Below are 20894 nucleotides of genomic sequence, written 5' to 3'. Positions count from 1 at the left end.
AAATAAATAAATAAATAAATAAATAAATAAATAAATAGCACTGAGCATGGGCTCCAGCACATGGGAAGCTCTCTATAATGTGGGTACCACCATCACCTTCTTCATCATCGTCTTCATCTCACCTGGATCATCATCAGGTACTCTAGTTCTATGGGAATCTAATATTAGGTCATCCTGACTCTAGTTTACTGTGAAAAGTCTATACGCTCATATCATTGAATCTGTGTTTGCAGCTAAAGAAATAAATTTACATCTTATGGCCGGGCGTGATGGTTCACACCTGTAATCCCAACACTTTGGGATGCCAAGGGGGGGCGGATCACTTGAAGTCAGGAGTTCAAGACCGGCCTGGCCAAAATGGTGAAATCCCATCTCTACTAAAAATACAAAAATTAGCCAGGCGTGGTGGTGCACGCCTGTAGTCCCAGCTACTTGGGAGGCTGAGGCAGGAGAATCGCTTGAACCCGGGACGCAGAGGTTGCAGTGAGCCAAGATCATGCCATTGCACTCCAGCCTGGGCGATAGATCGAAACTCTGTCTCAAAAAAGAAAAAAGAAAGAAATTTACATTTTATAACTCAAAGTAGAAGCAACACAGTTTAGAAACTTCCTGCATGGCAAGAATTCATAAGACCAAAATATTAAAGGGTGAAAACATTCTATAGGATGACACCCAATCACACTGAAAAGCAGAGAAACAATTTGTGCAATGGTGTCCTGATACAAGGCAGAGTTCCATGTCCTCTAAGGTCCTGTCCGTCTAAGTTTAATTTTACAAAAATGGGGGCTTTAAAAATATCACATACTTAGTGGGAGAGTTTTCGCCATGTGTGGAGACAGAGTATACAGGACTGTCCATACTTTCTGCTCAATTTTGCTGTGAACCTAAAACTGCCCTAAAAAATAAAGTTCATTAAAGAAAAAAAAAAATCACGGCCAGGCGCAGTGGCTCACGCCTGTAATGCCAGCACTTTGGGAGGCCGAAGCGGGTGGATCACGAGGTCAGGAGATCGAGACCATCCTGGCTAACACGGTGAAACCCCGCCTCTACTAAAAAAATACAAAAAAAACTAGCCGGGCGAGGTGGCGGGCGCCTGTAGTCCCAGCTACTCGGGAGGCTGAGGCAGGAGAATGACATGAACCCGGGAGGCGGAGCTTGCAGTGAGCCGAGATCGCACCACTGCACTCCAGCCTGGGCGACAGAGCAAGACGCCGTCTCAAAAAAAAAAAAAAAAAAAAATCACAATCACATACTAAGCTCCCAAGGACATAAACAAGATAGAGACCTCATCCAGTTTTTTGTTTGTTTCAGGGACCTGCAACCGTTGGTTACCAACCAGTTTCCTGGGCTGTCCAGAACCGAGAGTTTATGGGGTACTAAGCCCGTGCTCTATCCTCAGGTACCCCTCTTCATGCAGAGCAACACAGAAAAACAAATTTGTAGCACAAAGTACACCCGATTTGCTACAGCTTACGACTAGCCTCATGAATCCTTTTTCTCATTAATTCAAACTTTGCAAAAAAAAAAAAAAAAATCACATACTTAAAAATAAATCACTTGAGCACAGAAGCATATCAAAATCTAATATAAACAAACAAAAAACCCAACTTATTTTAACATGCCACTGAAACTGGGCTCAAGTTTTCAAACTTCTTATGAAATATTATACTCTCGAGCAGGCTTTTTTTTTTTTCTAACTGGAGGTGAACGGCAGAGTTCTGATGTGGAAAAGCAATCCATGTTTGTACAGAGAGATGGCATAGGAAAAGTGGTCAAATTCAACTAGTCTGTCCTCATCGAACAGGCGACTACTGTCTTCTCAACATTTCCAAAAGAATTCATATGTCTGCTACTGTTTATGTCATATGCCTGTTAATTTTTCATGCTAATTTTTAGTGTTCCTGGAAAACCTCACTGTTTGGCACCGAAAATTATTATTGCTATTGTTGTTGTTTTGTTAATTATGTAAGCCAAGCAAATGACGGTGAATTAATTCTGCAATGTTGAGTACTCAATTGGCATGCAAGTACCCAGCCTTCCAAAGGGATATCCTTCATGTTTCACTAATTTTCGAATGACAGTCGGCTTGCCTAAACTTATCCTTTACATTTAAGAAATTTTGTGGGTTCCTGTCTGCCCAGGGGATTTTTATTACTTGTTTATGCAAACAGCAGGTTGCATAAGAGCCTTGCTGGCCTTTTTTTTTTTTTTTTTAAGAGAGATTTCGTAGTTTCCTGGTAACCATTCAGTCATCTATTTCAACACCCTGACATGACATAAAGGCAGGCGCGGAACCACACGTTCACCACACAGACACACGCCTCCTTGCTGGAGCATTCGCCGGGCAAGGCGCTCCATCGGACCAACTAGCCGCACTCATGAATTGGCACCATCCGCAGGATCACTTTCTGGTAATAGACGAGAAGAACTGCTGTGTGTTCCGAGATGACTTCATTGTCAAGGTGTTGCCGCCGGTGTTGGGGCTGGAGTTTATCTTCGGGCTTCTGGGCAATGGCCTTGCCCTGTGGATTTTCTGTTTCCACCTCAAGTCCTGGAAATCCAGCCGGATTTTCCTGTTCAACCTGGCAGTGGCTGACTTTCTCCTGATCATCTGCCTGCCATTCCTGATGGACAACTATGTGAGACGTTGGGACTGGAAGTTTGGGGACATCCCTTGCCGGCTGATGCTCTTCATGCTGGCCATGAACCGCCAGGGCAGCATCATCTTCCTCACGGTGGTGGCCGTGGACAGGTATTTCCGGGTTGTCCATCCCCACCACGCCCTGAACAAGATCTCCAATCGAACAGCAGCCATCATCTCTTGCCTTCTGTGGGGTGTCACTATTGGCCTGACAGTCCACCTCCTGAAGAGGAAGATGCTGATCCAGAATGGCACTGCAAATTTGTGCAGCAGCTTCAGCATCTGCGATACCTTCCGGTGGCACGAAGCCATGTTCCTCCTGGAGTTCTTCCTGCCCCTGGGCATCATCCTGTTCTGCTCAGCCAGAATTATCTGGAGCCTGCGGCAGAGACAAATGGACCGGCATGCCAAGATCAAAAGAGCCATCACCTTCATCATGGTCGTGGCCATCGTCTTTGTCATCTGCTTCCTTCCCAGCGTGGCTGTGCGGATACGCATCTTCTGGCTCCTGCACACTTTTGGCACGCAGAATTGTGAAGTGTACCGCTCGGTGGACCTGGCGTTCTTTATCACTCTCAGTTTCACCTACATGAACAGCATGCTGGACCCCGTGGTGTACTACTTCTCCAGCCCATCCTTTCCCAACTTCTTCTCCACTTTGATCAACCGCTGCCTCCGGAGGAAGATGACAGGTGAGCCAGATAATAACCGCAGCACGAGTGTCGAGCTCACAGGGGACCCGAACACAACCAGAGGCGCTCCAGAGGCGTTAATGGCCAACCCCGATGAGCCATGGAGCCCCTCTTATCTGGGTCCAACCTCTCGTTAAATAACCATGCCAAGAAGGGACATTGTCACCAAGAACGAGGGTCTCTGGAGAAACAGTTGGGCTGTTGCATCAAGTAATGTCACTGGACTCGGCCTAAGGTTTCCTGGAACTTCCAGATTCGGAGAATCCGATTTAGGGAAACTGTGGCAGACGAGTGGGAGACTGGTTGCAAGGTGTGACCGCAGGAATCCTGGAGGAACAGAGAGTAAAGCTTCTAGGCATCTGAAACTTTTGCTTCATCTCTGATGCTCGCAGGACTGAAGATGGGCAAATTGTCAGCGTTTGCGCTGAGCAGAGTTGGAGCCAGAGATCTACTTGTGACTTGTTGGCCTTCTTCCTACATCTGCCTGAGACTGGGGGGCTCAGCTCCTGGGGTGATATCTAGCCTGTTTGAAACAGCGGGGATAAGGAGAGCTGAGATTGGAGGGAATTAAGTTGCTCCTGGAGGGAGCCCAGGCATCATTAAACAAGCCAGTAGGTCACCTGGCTTCCGTGGACCAATTCATCTTTCGGACAAGCATTAGCAGAAATGGACTCAGGAAAGAGACTCACATGCTTTGGTTAATATCTGTGTTTCCGGTGGGTGTAATAGGGGATTAGCCCCAGAAGGGACTGAGATAAACAGTGTTATTATGGGAAAGGAAATGGCATTGCTGCTTTCAACCAGCGACTAATGCAATCCATTCCTCTCTTGTTTATACTAATCTAAGGGTTGAGCACTTGAAACGGCTTCAGGATGGAAAGCTGTTTCCCACCTCTGTTTGCTTTTACCATTAAAAGGAAAACGTGCCGCTGCCCCACAGTTAGAGGGGGGCACATTCCTCCTGGTTCCTTTGCTTGTGTTTCTGTACTTACCAAAAATCTACCATTTCAATAAATTTTGATAGGAGACACAGTCTGGCGTTGCTATGTCTGGGTTATGGTTCACAGAAATGGGCTTCTTACTTAAGCAGAGACCTTTATGGGTTGTTAACTATGTCCTGGTAGAAAACTACTCCACCCTGCAAAGTAAGAAAGAGACACAGACACTGAGCTACATCATGAGACAACTAAGCAGAAATTACACCTGTGTCTAAACAAAGATAGAAAGAGCTGGGATTAAAAATAATTTGGAAGGATAGTACAGATACGATTGCAAGGGCACTCACATTTTATTAGAGTTTGGTGAATATTGCTGTTAGTATTTGTGCATTAAAAAGGGAATCAAGGCGAGGCATGGTGGCTCACGCCTGTAATCCCAGCACTTTGGAGGGGCCGAGGCGGGCAGATTACCTGAGGTCTGGAGTTTGAGACCAGCCTGGCCAACACGGCGAAACCCCGCTTCTACTAAAAATACAAGAAAAATAAGCCAGACGTAGTGGTGGCCGCCTGTAGTCCCAGCTACTGGGGAGGCTGGGGGAAGAATTGCTTGAACCCGGGAGGCGGAGGTTGCAGTGAGCCGAGATGGTGCCCCTGCACTCCAGCCTGGGTGACAGAGCAAGACTTCATCTCAAATAATAATAATAAACAATATAAAAAGGGAATCAAGTCAGGCAGATATTTTTCCGTAGGAGGGAGAAGAGCGAGCTTCCTATGGAATGGTTTCAGTTCCCGATTTGGAGAAGGAAAGGAGATGTACTGGTTTGAGTCTGTGATCGGTCCAAGTTTCTGTTACGCTTTCATTTCCAACTCTGTCACTCCTTGATTATTTGGCAAGACGAGGCTTGCTTCAACCTCCTGACATGAACACAGATAAGGAATTTAGAGACGGGCTCCCAGCTCTGAGACAATGACAGTAAATGAAGAAAGGTGGACGCTCTGGAATTACCTCTGTGCTTTCAGAGCAATTGGCTTGTCTGTATCACCAAGCAATGTACAAGTAAAAAGCCAAAAGCAAGGATCACCTTGAAGAGGAAGAGATGTCAGGGATGAGCTCAGAGGAAACTAGGGATTCCCCCAGCCTCGGAGGCATGAGTCAGTGGGGAGCCTTGTTGTGAAACCCGGATTCTTTCAAGGGATGAGGTGGTTTGGGGTGTTTGGACCTCCACAACTCACATTCACTCACTGATTCAGGCATTCCATCCGTTTTTTCTTTTTTGATACCGAGTCTCGCTCTGTCACCCAGGCTGGAGTGCAGTGGTGTGATCTCGGTTCATTGCAGCCTCTGCCTCCTGGGTTCGAGTGATTCTCCTGCCTCAGCCTCCCCAGTAGCTGGGATTACAGGTGTGCACTACTACACCTGGCTAATTTTTGAATTTTTAGTAGACATGGAGGTTTCGCCATGATGCCCAGGCTAGTCTCGAACTCCTGACCTCAGGTGATCCACCCGCTTCAGCCTCCCAAAGTGCTGGGATTACAGGTGTGAGCCACTGTGCCCAGCCTCATTCCATCAGTTTTATCTATTAAGCACCAACTGTGTGCCAGGGGCTGTTCTGGGTGGTGGAGATAGAACAAGGAACAAGGCAGCCACAGTCCTCTTCTCATCGAGCTGACTTTTGAGGTGGGGAGGCAGGCAGAAATAAAAAGGGGCCTTGGGGTGGCTGTGGCTGTCATGACAATGGTGGAGTGGGACAATGGGGATAAAAAGTAATTGGGGCTGGGGTGACTGGGATGGCTTCTATGAGGCATTGACCTTGAGCTGAGCCATGAATGACTAAACAGACCAAGCAATGCAAAAGTCTGGGAGAAAGACACGCCAAGCAGAGGGAATGGCAGGTGCAAAGGCCCTGAGGTGAGAATTAGGTTGGTGACTGCGTGTTCATTTCCTGTGGCTGGGTGGCTTGGAACAATGGGAATGTATTCTCCCACAGCTCTGGAAGCTAGAAGTGCAGAATCAAGGTGTTGGCTGGGTTGGTTCCATCTGGAGGCTCAGGGGAAAATCTGTTTCATGCCTCGCCTCACTCCGAGCTTGAGGAGACTGCTGGCACTCTTGGACTTGCCTTGACTTGTAGACGCTTCACTCCAATCTCTGCCCCTGTCACCACATGGCGGTCCCCTCTGTGTCCTCTCCTCTTCTTACAGACACCTTTTTTTTTTTTTTTTTTTGTCTGTTTTTGAAACAGAGTCTCACTCTGTCACCCAGGCTGGAGTGCAGTGGCTTGATCTCGGCTCACTGCAACTCTGCCTCCCAGCCTCAAGTGATTCTCTTGCCTCAGCCTCTCACGTAGCTGGGATTACAGGCATGCGCCCCCACACCTGTCTAATTTTTGTATTTGTAGTAGAGACAGTGTTTTACCATGTTGGCCAGGCTGGTCTTGAACTCCTGACCTCAGGTGATCCGCCTGCCTCGGCCTGCCGTAGTGCTGGGATTACAGGTGTGATCCAGCACTCCCGGTCGTAACAGATGCCTGTCTTTATAACCCACCCTAATCCAGGATGCTCTCATCTGGAGATCTTTACCTTAGTTATACCTACAAAGACCCTTAATCCAAATAAGGTTGTATTCTAAGGTTTGGGGTGAACATAGCTTTTGGGAACCAGAACTCAACCGACTATAGTGAGGAACAACGTGGCCAGCACAATGAGTGTGGGGCCTGCCATATAGTGAGGTCGAGATCCCCTTTCAGACAAAAGTAATGAAAGACTTGAGATGAAGATCATACTATATTTAAATGAAAAAGTTTCTAAACAGAGTATGATATCCATTTTCTTTTAAAATACGTATATCTGTGTACTTGTGCAAGGAACAACAGACTACAAGAACACACACCAGGCTGGGCGCAGTGGCTCACCCCTGTAATCCCAGCACTTTTGGAGGCTGAAGCGGGTGGATCATGTGAGCCCAGGAGTTCAAGACCAGCCTGGGCAACATAGCAAGACTCCATCTGTACAAAACATTTAAATATTTAGCCAGGCATGGTGGCACACACATGCAGTCCTAGCTACTTGGGAGGCTGTGGTGGGAGGATCACTTGAGCCCAAGAGTTTGAGGCTGCCGTGAGCTATGATCAGGCCACTGCACTCCAGCCAGGGCGACAGAGTGAGACCTTGTCTCAAAAAAAAAAAAAAAAGAAAGAAAGAAAGTGACACTCTGATACTCAGGCTGAGCCATTGGAAAGTATCTTCTACATTTGCTGTGTGTGTGTTTTTGTGTGTGTGAAAGGAGAGAGAGGAAGAGGAAGAGAAAATTTATTTATGTAGATCTATGTGTCTATATATTGGAAAAGGTGGTTATAATCATATACGCATCTATTTTGCATTACTGCCTTTAAACCTGTCTTACAGCTGTTTATTTTGGGGGCTACCAGTTCTTAAGGTCACAAAAACCATGAGTTCACTCTCTGCTATGTAGACCAGAACTTCCTCGCAGCTCTTCCCAACAATCTCTCATCAAGAGATTATCCCTAAGTCTAGATCCATAAAATCAGGGGTGCAAGACCATGTTCATTTCTGATTCTTTGAGCTTCCTTCCCTTTCCAGGTTCATTCTCTTATTTGCCCCACAATGCCTTACTTGAAGTGAGGGTGAAATCGCGTTTGCAAAAATCATAAGTGAGAAAAGTATGGTGGTGAAATAGATCTAACCTCACTCCACCTGTCTGCTAACCTCCAAGCTGTCCTTGCTCATTATAGGCCAAACTAACTTTGGGAGGAAATTGTTTATAGTTTAACTTTGAAACAAAGAAAATAACAGCCCTTTCCCAAAAGGAACCCCTTTCCTGCCTGAGGGCTAGACTGCCTTTACAGGACTAACAAATTGGCTATAAGATTAGAAATTATGGTTTACGAGCCATGCAGCCTCTGGCTGCAAGATTCTGAACCTTCCCAAATTGCTCCTGGGAGTAACATCACTGTTGCAAAACCTAAAATCAGCGCTTGAGGTATTTTGCAGACCCTGCACTCTGAGGCACCACCTGATAATCTGGCTCAACCAGTTCTGCCATCCCACCCAGGAACAGAACACAGTAAGAAAATCTCACTTTGACCCCTATGATTTCATCTCCAACCCAACCACTCAGCATTCCCCACTTCCCAAGCCCCTACCCACCAAATTAGCCTTAAAAACTCTGATCCCGAATTCTCTGATTTGAATAATGATAAAACTCTGGTCTCTTGTACAGACGGCCCTGCAGGAATTAAACTTTATTGCAATTCCCTTGTCTTTTTTTTTTTTTTTTTGTCTTTTGAGACAGAGTTTCATAGGCTGGAGTGCAATGTCGCGATCTCAGCTCACTGCAACCTCTACCCCCCGGGTTCAAGCTATTCTCCTGCCTCAGCCTCCCAAGTAGTAGGGATTACAGTCATGCACCACCATGTCCGGCTAATTTTGTATTTTTAGTAGAGATGGGTTTTCATCATGTTGGCCAGGCTGATCTCAAACTTCTGACCTCAGGTGATCCGCCTGCCTTGGCTTCCCAAAATGCTATGGTTACAGGCATGAACCACCAGGCCCGGCCCCCTGTCTTGATAGATTGGCTTTGTCTAGGCAGTGGACAAGGAGAACTCCACTGGGTGGTTGCAAATTTGGGGTGTCATCCAGGACCACCCTTGTGGGTACTTGCCTGAGGTTCGGTAGCCCTCCACTAGTGACAGATCTGGAGGCCCGCCCAAGTGGCAATTCAGTCCTTGGACTGGGGGCTGTGGCACCGTCTCTACCAGCAGGATGTTGCCAACTCATGGTGCATGGACTCAAATGCAATAAACAGTCCTGGGGAGATGTCCCACACCTGTAGCCCCATCATGGGTGTCTGATTTGGTGAGTATTCTAGGTGCTGCCAACAACCTCATCCTTCTGACTTGCTGGCCCCTCTGAAGGGTGTGTCTGCTCTAATTGGATCAAGAAGAGGGGACTTGTTTGGAGGAACATTCTTGGTTTGTGATTTGGTCTGGAATCTCTGTCTGCAAGTCCTTCTGCTTGTTTTTTCACTTGCATGTTTGTGTATGTATAGAAATTGCTGATGGAAGTCCAACAGGCTCTCCTAGTTTGTCTGGTCTGTCACATTTGCTGATTGAAGGAACTGTTAGTGGAAGCGCAACAGGCCTGACTCATGGTGACTTTCCATTCTTCTGGAAGCTGCAGGGAAAGGGAACCCAGAAATCTGGTATGCCAGCAAAGAGAGTAAGAATTTCTGGCAAGCCAGGCTTCTGGTCTCTCTCTCTCTCTCTCTTTCTCTCTGTGAATGGTAAACATCATTGTTTGTCTCCTCTGCAAGGGTTTGATTAATCGAAAAAAGGATTTATAACAGGGCACAGTGGCTCACGCCTGTAATTCCAGCACTTTGGGAGGTCGAGGTGGGCAGATCACCTGAGGTCGGGAAGTTCAAGACCAGTCTGGCCAACATGGTGAAGCCCCATCTCTACTAAAAATACAAAAGTTAGCTGGGCATGGTGGCAGGTGCCTGTAATCCCAGCTAAAATCCCAGCTACTCAGGAGGCTGAGGCAGGAGAATCGCTTGAACCCAGGAGGCAGAGGTTGCAGTGATCTGAGATCATGCCATTGCACTCCAGCCTGGGCGACAAGAGTAAGACTCCGTCTCAAAAAAAAAAAAAGCTCTTCAAGAAAATTGGCCTTATAACTTGCATATGCAGTCTCTGTACAGGGTTCCTGACTTGTCGTAAATAAAGAATGTCACTTTCTGACAGGCCCAGAAGCCCAAATTATCTTGGGACCTTGAGAGGAGCAAAATTCTCCCAACTCATACAAGTATACGCAGGCATAGAGAAATCCATGGCTGGGCTAAAGGCTTTAAAAAGTATAAGGTGAGATTCCTTAAGGAATGAAATTTCAGCAAAGCTGATTTTATTTTTATTTATTTATTTATTTATTTTTTATTTTTTTATTTTTCAGCCTGGGCCTTCTCCCACCTCAGCCTCCCAAGTAGCTGGGACTACAGGCATGCACCACCACACCTGGCTAATTTTTGTAGAGACGGAGATCTTGCTATGTTGCCCAGGCTGGTCTTTAACTCCTGGGCCCAGGTGATTCTCTCACCTTGGCCTCCCAAAGCGCTGGGATTACAGGTGTGAGCCACCGTGCCTGACCAGCAAAGCCAATTTTAAAGAGCCTGTATGGCTCTTTAAAATAATTATTCTTGGCCGGGCGCGGTGGCTCAAGCCTGTAATCCCAGCACTTTGGGAGGCCGAGACGGGTGGATCACGAGGTCAGGAGATCGAGACCATCCTGGCTAACACGGTGAAACCCCGTCTCTACTAAAAATTACAAAAAACTAGCCGGGCGAGGTGGCGGGTGCCTGTAGTCCCAGCTACTCGGGAGGCTGAGGCAGGAGAATGGCGTGAACCCGGGAGGCGGAGCTTGCAGTGAGCCGAGATCCGGCCACTGCACTCCAGCCTGGGTGACAGAGCAAGACTCCGTCTCAAAAAAAAAAAAAAAATTATTCTTGCCGTACTTTATACAAATAATCAGGCCAAGTATAATAAGACTAAGACTTATTTCGCAATTAAATTTGTCCTACTATTATTTGTTTTTAATAAAAATAGGGACTAAAGAGAGAAAAATTATGTTTCAAAAAGCTATAGTACCCCCATTGTTAGATTCTAGTCTTATCCACTGTTCTTGAGTTTTTTGTTATTTTCTGCAATTTGGACTAAATCTTGAATTCTTTGTGGCTGCAGTGAGCTGTGATCACACCACTGCACTCCAGCCTGCATGACAGAGTGAGATCCTGTTTCGAAAAAATTAAACTAAATTTTAAAAATTGTTGTGTGTCACAGAGATAACCAGTTTTTCTTGTTGACTGCATCTTTAACTATGGCTGTCCTGAGGCTAACCTAACCAATGCTCCAAACTAATGCTTTCCACACTAATGCTTTCAAATTTTTCTTCCACTTCTCTGACTTGGACCCAATAAAATTGCTACTACCTTTTTCCTGAGGCCCTGTAAGCTGAAGCTTATTCTTTTAATACAGGTGGCAAAAACATGTCCAATTGCCACTGCCTTCCTGCTCTGTAACTAAAGGTATTCTGAGTTGCACATCTGGATAAATTGTGCCCAACATTAACTTTTGTTTTTCTTATATTTCCATAGAAATGCCTCGTATTAAAAATCTGCTTGTCTTCATCACATATAGAGGCCAAGCCCACGTGCAATGCCACCTCCTGCTATGGGAAACGGCTGTTTAACAACTGATTTAGTCCCAGCACTAGGAAACTGATTAAAAATATATGGGACAGTGTGTTTAAATGTACTCTTTCCTGACTGACTATAGAGGCATTGCCTATGAGTTAGCCCTGATCCACAAGGGGCAGTACCAAATAAAATAAAGTAAAATAAAATAAAATTCACTCATTCTTGTCTATCCCAATATGTTTGTCCAACAACCTCTGACCCAAATCTCTCTGCCAGTCACCCCATGTCTGACTGGTTCTTGGAGCTATTCACCTGGATCCCTTAGAGCTTAAGATCAATTCTACAAAGGCTTCTTCTTTTTTTTATCTCTCTCTTTTTTTTCATAGACAAAGTCTTACTTTATTGCCTAGGCTAGTCTTGAACTTCTGGGCTCAAGCAATCCTCCTGCCTTGGCCTCCCAAAGTGCTGGGATTACAGGCATGAACCACCACGCCTGGCCTCTACAAAGGCTTCTGAAACTAGGACTTTCACTCCTTACCCTAAGACTCATTATATATCTTACAGTTCACTGCTCATTTAAACACTACATTAAAACTCTAGGCAAGAATACTAACACCTTACTCCTGCAAGCCTCAAAACCCCAGCCAGGCACCATGAGTCCAGGCAGACAGCTGCAGAGCAATTCCACTCTTCTTACCTTGGGGTCAACACCTGCCCTAACTACACCCCTGCCAGCAGAAAGAAGCTAAAACAGTCTTCGCCCTTTTTCCATCTCACAGCTTGGTTTCAAGAATAAGGTTGTTACAGGCCGGGCGCAGTGGCTTATGCCTGTAATCCCAGCACTTCAGGAGGTCAAGGCAGGCGGATCACAAGGTCAGGAGATCAAGACCATCCTGGCCAACATGGTGAAAACCTGTCTCTACTAAAAATACAAAAATTAGTTGGGCGTGGTGGCGCATGCCTGTAATCCCAGCTACTCGGGAGGCTGAGGCAGGAGAAACGCTTGAACCAGGGAGTCGGAGGTTGTGGTGAGCCGAGATCGTACCACTGCACTCCAGCCTGGCAGCAGAGCGAGACTCCATCTCAAAAAAAAAAAATTTAAAAAATAAAATAAAATAAAATAAGGAATAAGGTTGTTACAAAACCCAAAGTGAGGGATTGAAACCACCTTTGCAAAAATTATAACAGAAAATTTTGATGGTGAAAGAGATCTGACCTAACTGATTCCATCTTGCTTCTAAACTCCAAGCTGTCCTTGTTCATTACAGGGCATAGGCCGAAGTCACTTTGGGAGGAACTTGTTTACCTTTGAAACAAAAGACGATACAACCCTTTCCCAAAACAAACTCCCTTCCTGCCATGGAGCTAGACTGCCTTAGCAGGACTAACACATTGGACAGAAGATTAGAAATTATGGTTTAAGAGTCATGCCTCTCCTCAAACTGCTCCTGAGGATAATGTCACTATTGTCAGATGTAAGTTCAGTGACTGAGATATTTTGCAGACCCTGTGCTCGATGGCTCAGCTGGCACCACCCAGATCGATAAACTGGCTCATCTGGTCTTGTGGCCCTCACCCAGGAACTGACTCAGGACAAGAGGACATCTTTGACTCCCTGTGATTTCATCTCCAACCTGACCAATCAGCACTCCCCACTTTCTGAACCCCTATCGGCCAAGTTATCCTTAAAAACCCCGATCCAGGCTGGGCGCAGTGGTCCATGCCTGTAATCCCAGCACTTTAGGAGGCCAAGGCGGGTGGATTACCTGAGGTCAGAAGTTCGAGACCAGCCTGGCCAACATGGCGAAACTCCATCTCTACATAAACACAAAAATTAGCCAGGTGTGGTGGCATAAGCCTGTAGTCCAAACTACTTGGGAGGCTAAGGTAGGAGAATCACTTGAACCCGGGAGGCAGAGGTTGCAATGAGCTGAGATCATGCCACTGCTCTCCAGCTTGGGCGACACAGCAAGGCTCTATCTCAAAAAAAAAAAACCCCAAAAAACAAAAAAACAAAAAACAGATCCAGCTGGGCACAGTGGCTCATGTCTATAATTCCAGCACTGTGGGAGGCCAAGACAGGCAGATTGCTTGAGTCCAGGAGTTTCAGACCAGCCTGGAAACTGGCCAAATGCTGTCTCTACAAAAATGCAAAAATTAACTAGGCACAGTGGTGTGTACCTGTAGTCCCAGCTACTCAGGAGGCTGAAGTGGGAGGATCACTTGAGCCCAGGAAGTCAAGGTTGCAGTGAGCTGTGAACACGCCACTGCACTCTAGCCGGGGAGACAGAAACCTTGTCTCAAATCCTCCCTTCCAGTCCTTGAGTGTTTGAGGAGACTGATTTGAGTCATAATAAAATGTCAGTCTCCCATACAGCTAGCTCTGCGTGAATTAAATTTTCTCTATTGCAATTCCCTTGTCTTCATAAATCAGCTCTAGGTAGTGGGCAAGGAGAAACTACTGGGTTGTTATAGGAGGATCTAAATGGTACCCCATATTCAGGCACAGACACATCGCAAATCCTTCAGATGACATTTGGTTTCATTTTCAAAACACTTTCTTATTACAATCTATTGATCCACTGGCCTTGCTGCTAACTATAGCAGTTGTCTTTGCAGATGGTCTGTCAACCACCTAACCCCTTTCTTTCTCCACTTTGCTTCTGTAATCAGAGATTGAGGTGAGGAATTGGTCATCTGAGAAGTGCTGGACAGGGGTGGTGTTTGGTGGAGCCACCATTGACTAGAAATTGACCATTTACCAACCAAGGGCTACGGGTTGCCATCTGCACACCCATCTTTTGGTTCAAATTGGCAATTTCTTCAAACTGGAACTGAAATTCTGATGAAATTCTTTGATGATTGAGGCTGGGACTATTCATGTTACTGGCAAACTTCCTGAGAAGGAAATTCCACTTTTTTCCCTCATTATAGTGACATGATGTCTTACTACGGTTGCTTAACTCAAGGTCCTGAGGGATGCGAGTACCTGAAACATACTTCAGATGAGCTTGAGCAAAAAATTACAAGTAGAAAGAGGAAGGAACTGGAGAGAGGGCAGCAGTTCTTATGGAAAGAGAGGATTAAGCCAGGCTTGGGCTTAAGGACTAGCGTCCAGCCCCTCCCCCAGCTCCTAACCATGAATGAAACTCAAGCTCTGAACGCCTGTGCCTCCCAGATTCTCACCTGAGAGAACCCGTTGATCCACATCACTCTTCATTAAAAGGGTCATAAAGGCAATAGTTGCGCTGCAGCTGCCTAAAGGATTTTTTTGTTTTGTTTTTTGTGTTTTTTTGAGATGGAGTCTTGGTCTGTCACCCAGGTGGGAGGCCGGTGGCACGATCTTGGCTCACTGCAACCTCTGCCTCCCGGGTTCAAGTAATTCTCCTGCTTCAGCCTCCTGAGTAGCTGGGATTACAGGCACCCACCACCACACCTGGCTAATTTTTGTATTTTTAGTAGAGACGGGGTTTTGCCATGTTGGCCAGGCTGGTCTCGAACTCCTGACCTCAGGCGATCTGCCCACCTCGGCCTCCCAAAGTGATTACAGGCATGAGCCACTGTGCCCGGCCATAAAAGGAATTATAGGCATGAGCCACTGTGCCTGGCCATAAAGGGATTACAGGCATGAGCCACTGTGCCCGGCCATAAAGGGATTACAGGCATGAGCCACTGTGCCCGGTCATAAAGGAAATTTTATTTGTCGTTTGTTTTCACACTATTACTGGGAGCCACAGGTGAAGGGACCTCCTCCCTAACAACGGAGGGGTTCACAGTTTCTGCAGCCACTCCAAGCTTGGGCCCAGGGGGTCCTGGGGTGGCTGGGCAGGTGTGAATGTCCCTATCTTCTTGCAGGGGCACTGGGTGGCTGTGGGGTGGGGCCTGGTGAACCATGATGGCAGGGGGGTGCAGGAGTGGGTCCACAGAACCATAGGAGGCCCCAGAAGGTGCAGGGCACGGCCAGCTCAGCTCCTTGGCCTGGGCATTGCTAAGAAGGCAGAGTCTCAAGGCCATCTTAGTCTCGGTGGCCACGCCAAGGGCATTTTTTCAGCTGCTGTTGGTGTGAAGGCATGCTGTCTATCAGGTGCTCCTTGAATAATGTTTTAGATCACCCTCAATTTCACGAGCACGTCTGGGCTTTCGGTGGAGCCTATCTCAATTCTCTTGCTTCTAAAATTACTGGTGGCTCACATGTGTAATCCCAGCACTTTGGGAGGCTGAGGCAGGAGGATCACTCGAGGCCAGGAGTTCGGCACCTTTTTTTTCCTTCTTGAGATGCAGTTTTACTCTGACACCCAGGCTGGAGTGCAGTGGCATGATCTCAGCTCACTGCAACCTCCGCCTCCCAGGCTCAAGAGATCCTCTCACTGCAGCGTCCCAAGTAGCCAGGACTACAGGTGCACACCACTGCACCAGGCTAATTTTTGTATTTTTTGTAGAAACAGGATTCTGCTTTGCTGCCCAGGCTGGTCTTGAACTCCTGGGCTCAACAGATCTGACTGCCTTGGCCACCCAAAGTTCTGAGATTACAGGTATGAGTCACTGAGTCTGGCCTGGAGTTTGAGAGTAACCTGGGCAACAGAACAAGACCCCTCCTCTACCAAAAAAAAAAAAATTAGCCAAGCACGGTGGCAGGCACCTGTGGTTCCAGCTGTTTGGGAGGCTGAGGTGGGAGGACGGCTTGAGCCTGGGAGGTTGAGGTTTCAGTGAGCTGTGATCAAGCCACTGCACTTTAGCCTGAGTGACAGAGCCAGACCCTGTAGGGGAATAGATACAGTCGCTCAAAAATTAAAAATAAATAATAAATAAATAACCTGCCATGCTACAAAACTGTGGTCTCCAAAGAACAGAGAGGTAATCAATCAACTTTCAGGAAACGATGGGGTTCTCTCTGTCCCAGGCCCATCCATCTGTGGACCTCCAAATGTGTGTTCTGGAACCCGTTGGAAGGCCTTCCTGGAGAATTAAAGTCTCTGTTACTTTTTTTTTTTTTTGAGATGGAGTCTTTCTCTGCCACCAGACTGGAGTGCAGTGGCACGATCTCTGCTCACTGCACCTTCCACCTCCCGGGTTCAAATGATTCTCCTGCCTCAGTCTACTGAGTAGCTGGGACTACAGGCATGTACCACCATACCCAGCTAATTTTTGTATTTTTAGTATAGATGGGGTTTCACCATGTTGGCCAGGATGGTCTCGATCTCTTGACCTCGTGATCTGATCACCTTGGCCTCCCAAAATGCTGGGATTTACAGGCGTGAGCCACCATGCCCAGCCTTCTGTTACTTATATATTGCTTAATAAGCTCAGGGCAAAGAAATACTCCTTGGGAGGCTTGGTTGAAGCTCGTACCTGGCCGTGAGGTTCTGTTCACTGTTTCTTGTCTTCTGTGACAAAAGAGACAGGGGTATTTTGCAACCAGTGCTGGATTCTCTTTGGGCTCAAATTTAACATTTGGCCACCCTCTGTGTCTTCAGCGAGAAGGAGTTTGTGTGTGGCATTTCAAACATCAGGCCTGACCTATAGCCCACAGTCCCACGGCCCTGTCCCACGAAAGCCAAGCGCTTCTGAGCTCTTAACAAATATTGATACACCCGGAGCTCTGGCCGCACCCAGACCAGGATTTCCATCTATCAGCAGGTGCTAGGAACAGTACAGGATGTTCTCAATGCAACTCCAAAAAGAAGAGAAAGTGAACTGACCAACTGACGTCCTCAGGTTGAAAAACAGTTGATTTCTTTTCGGCATGCTAACAAAATACGTCATAGGCTGTGCACAGTGGCTCACGCCTGTAATCCCAGCACTTTGGGAGGCCGAGGCGAGTGGATCACTTAAGGTCAGGAGTGCAAGACCAGCCTGACCAACATGGTGAAACCCCGTCTCTACTAAAAAAATATAAAATAGCCAGGTGTGGTGGCACATGCCTGTAATCCCAGCTACTCAGGAGGCTGAAGAGGTAGAATTGCTTGAGCCCAGGAGGCGGAGGTTGCGGTGAGCCGAGATCGTGCCACTGCACTCCAGCCTGGGCAACAAGAGCCATCTCAAAGAAAAATAATAATAATTAAAGTTAAGCAAAAAGATATATGATGCTGGAGTAGGAAAATGATATTGCCTGGTTTAGATTTTGGTAAAGCAACATGAATGCAAAGATGTAAACACAGTTGGAGAGAGGCTGTATTCAACATGATCATCATTTGATCACCATCAATTATTATTGTATATATTTTTAATGTTTAATTTCATTTCATTGATTTTTTTGTTGTTGTTATTGTATTTTTTTTTTTCCAAGATGGGATCTCTCTGTGTTGCCCAGGCTGGTCTTGAACTCCTGGGCTCAAGCAATCCTCCTGCCTCGGCCACTCAAAGTGCTGGGATTACAGGTGTGAGCCACTGCACCCAGCCATCATCGATTAGTATAGCTAAGATCTGCACTGTGGTGTCTGTTAGACGCAGCTAAGTGTTTTACATAGATGATCTCATTTAATCATTTCAATAACATTATGGGCTAGGTGCTATTTCTGACTTCACAGATAAGGGAATTGAAGCCCAGAAAGTTTGAGTAACTTGTCCAAATTCATACAACTGGTACGTGATGAACCCGGTGAACAAATACAGGCAGTCTGACTCCAGAGTCTTTGCTTTTAAAGTTCTGAGAACATACAAAGTGAGAGATACACAACTGGAACTAGAAAAAGTAGGGCAAATACCTTGACCTGCTTGGAGTCAGTATTTCCAGAACTTCCCAGGATGTTCTAGGCTGTAACAGGCTGTTCATTAGGCCCTAAGGCCCCTCCCAAGTCAAGGGATCATATACTTAAGCTGCCTGGCACGATGCCTAGAACTTAGTGGATGCCCCTGCAAATGCTGTTTCCCTTTTCAGATCTCACGGCAGGTTGACCCTTTTCTTCCTTGTTCGAGGTTCTTACCTTTCTAAAGAAGGTACCACTTCGTAAGGAGGCAGGTCAAAGATGGTCATTGTGGCTGGGTGCAGTGGCTCATGCCTGTAATCCCAGCACTCCGGGAGGCCGAGGTGGGTACATCACTGAGGTCAGGAGTTCAAGACCAGACAGCCTGGCCAACATGGTGAAACCCCATCTCTACTAAAAATACAAAAATTAGCCAGGCAGGTGGCGCAGGCCTGTAATCCCAGCTGCTCGGGAGGCTGAGGCAGGAGACTCACTTGAACCCAGGAGGTGGAGGTTGCAGTGAGCCAAGATGTGTCACTGCACTCCAGCCTGGGCGACAAGAGCAAAACTCTGAAGAAAAAGAGAGAGAGAGAGAGAGACACGGAGGGAGAGAGAGCGAGAGAGAGAGAGAGAGAGAGAGAGAGAACATTTTTACAGTAAAAAAAAGAAACAAACCAAGAAACAACCTAAATGTCCATTAGTAGGGGAATAGATACAGTCGCTCAATGGAATACGCTATAGCAGTGAAGAAAAATGAACCACGGTTACTTGTATCAACAGGACTAAAACTTGAGCATAACATCTAGAGCAAAAAGCAAGTTGCCAGAAGACATATACAATCTGGTAACATATCTATAAATACTTAAAACATGTGAAACAAAGCCACACATTGTTTTTGGAAACATGGATATGTAATAACACACACAAATCATGGGTGAGAAGAATGTTCACTAACTTCAAAATAGAAATTACCTCTGCAGAGGAATACCAGGGAGCGAAGTGGAATGGAGGGAGGCTTCAGATGTATCTGTAACACTTTCACTTTGTTTTTTGTTTGTTTGTTTGTTTGTTTTGAGACAGAGTCTCCCTCTGTCACCGAGGCTGGAGTGCAGTGGCAAGATCACAGCTCACTGCAGCCTCAACTTCCCAGGCTCAGGCCACCCTCCCACCTCAGCCTCCTGAGTAGCTGGGACTACAGGTGCACACCACCAAGCCTGGCTAATTTTATACATCTTTAGTAGAGAAGGAGTTTTGCCATGTTGCCCACGCTGGTCTGGAACTCCTGGGCTCAAGCGATCCACAAAGGCGGGAAGGTCACTTGTAAGTGAGCCACTGTACACAGCGTTGCTTAGTTTTAAAAGAAGGTTCTGCAAATGTCCTTCAATGGGTGAATAGTTAAACAAACTAGTAGGTCCATACCATGGGATCCTACTTAGCAATAAAAAAGAAATAAATTATTGATACAGGCAGCAACTTGGATGGATTTTTTTTTTTTTTTTTTTTTTGAGACGGAGTCTCGCTCTTGTCGTCCAGGCTACAGTGCAATGGTGCAATCTTGGCTCACTACAAACTCTGCCTCCTGGGTCAAGTGATTCTCCTGCCTCAGGCTCCTGAGTAGCTGGGATTACAGGCATCCATCACTACGCCTGGCTATTTTTTTGTATTTTTAGTAGAGATGGGGTTTTACCACGTTGGCCACGCTGGTTGCGAACTCCTGACCTTGGGTGATCTGTCCGCCTAAGCCTCCCAAAGTGCTGGGATTACAGCACCGTGCCCGGCCATACTTGGATGGATCTTAAAGCATTAAATTATGCTGAGTGGATGCCAGGTGTGGTGGCTCACACCTGTAATCCCAGCACTTTGGGAGGCCGAGGCAGGCAGATCACCAGAGGTCAGGAGTTTGAGACCAGCCTGTCCAACATAGTGAAACCCCGTCTCTACTAAAAATACCAAAAAAATTAGCTGGGTGGGGTGGCAGGTGCCTGCAGTCCCAGCCACTTGGGAGGCTGAGGTAGGAGAATCACTTGAACCTGGGAGGCAGAGGTTGCAGTGAGCTGAGATTGCACCATTGCACTCTAGCCTGGGCAACAGAGTGAGATCTCGTCTCAAAAATAAATAAATAAATAAATATTATGCTGAGTGGGGAAAAAAACAGGCTTTTGGTTTTTTGGGTTTTTTTTGAGACAAGGTCTCACTCTGTTGCCCAGGCTGGAGTGCAGTGGCACCATCATGGCATTTTTGTAGAAACGGGATTTCACCATATTGCCCAGGCTGGAAAAAGGGCCAGTTTCAAGAAGTTACATACTATATAATTTTACTTACATAATATTCTTAAAAAGATAAAATTACAGAGATGAAGAAGAACCCCAGCATCTCAGAATGTGACTATATTTGGAGGCAGGGACTTTAAAGGGGAACTGAGTTAAACTGAGGTCATTAGGGTGGGCCCTAATCCAGAATGGCTGATGTCCTTATGAGAAGAGAGGGTCAGGACACACACACACCCAGCGGGATGACCAAGTGAGGACTCAGGGAGAAGACGGCCATCTACAAGCCAAGGAGAGAGGCCTCAGAAGAAACCACGCTGCCAACAATTTATTGCAGACTTGGAGGCTTCAGAACTGTGGGAAAGTCCATTCCTGTGGATTAAGCCCCTAGGTCTATAGAACTGTGCTATGGCCTGGGCAGGCTCTGACAGCGTCTGACCATCTTTTTTTTTTTTTTTTTTTGAGACGG

The 20894-nt window shown here is 46.5% G+C and overlaps 2 protein-coding genes across 2 annotated transcripts in view; both read left to right on the top strand.

Annotated features, from left to right (window-relative positions):
- The window catches only part of HCAR1 (hydroxycarboxylic acid receptor 1), a 134862-nt gene that overhangs the window by 12003 nt on the left and 101965 nt on the right, over positions 1-20894 (top strand). Inside the window, exons 2-3 of the mRNA XM_011964508.1 lie at positions 9047-9143; positions 12980-13362. The gene's annotated coding sequence lies outside the window, so the exon portion shown is untranslated. The remainder of the gene's footprint in view (positions 1-9046; positions 9144-12979; positions 13363-20894) is intronic.
- Positions 2224-4363, top strand: LOC105527975 (hydroxycarboxylic acid receptor 2). The gene has a single exon (XM_011964507.1). It carries the CDS (start codon positions 2379-2381, stop codon positions 3468-3470), a length of 1092 nt encoding a protein of 363 aa, XP_011819897.1. The 5' UTR covers positions 2224-2378; the 3' UTR covers positions 3471-4363.

The sequence above is a fragment of the Mandrillus leucophaeus genome, unplaced genomic scaffold, assembly GCF_000951045.1.
Source record: "Mandrillus leucophaeus isolate KB7577 unplaced genomic scaffold, Mleu.le_1.0 Scaffold7, whole genome shotgun sequence".
NCBI lineage: Eukaryota > Metazoa > Chordata > Mammalia > Primates > Cercopithecidae > Mandrillus > Mandrillus leucophaeus.
This window is presented reverse-complemented; position numbering and strand designations above follow the sequence as displayed.

Excerpts from the sequence above, each read along its gene's own strand:
- LOC105527975 (XM_011964507.1), top strand. The coding sequence starts at position 2,379 with ATGAATTGGCACCATCCGCAGGATCACTTTCTGGTAATAGACGAGAAG.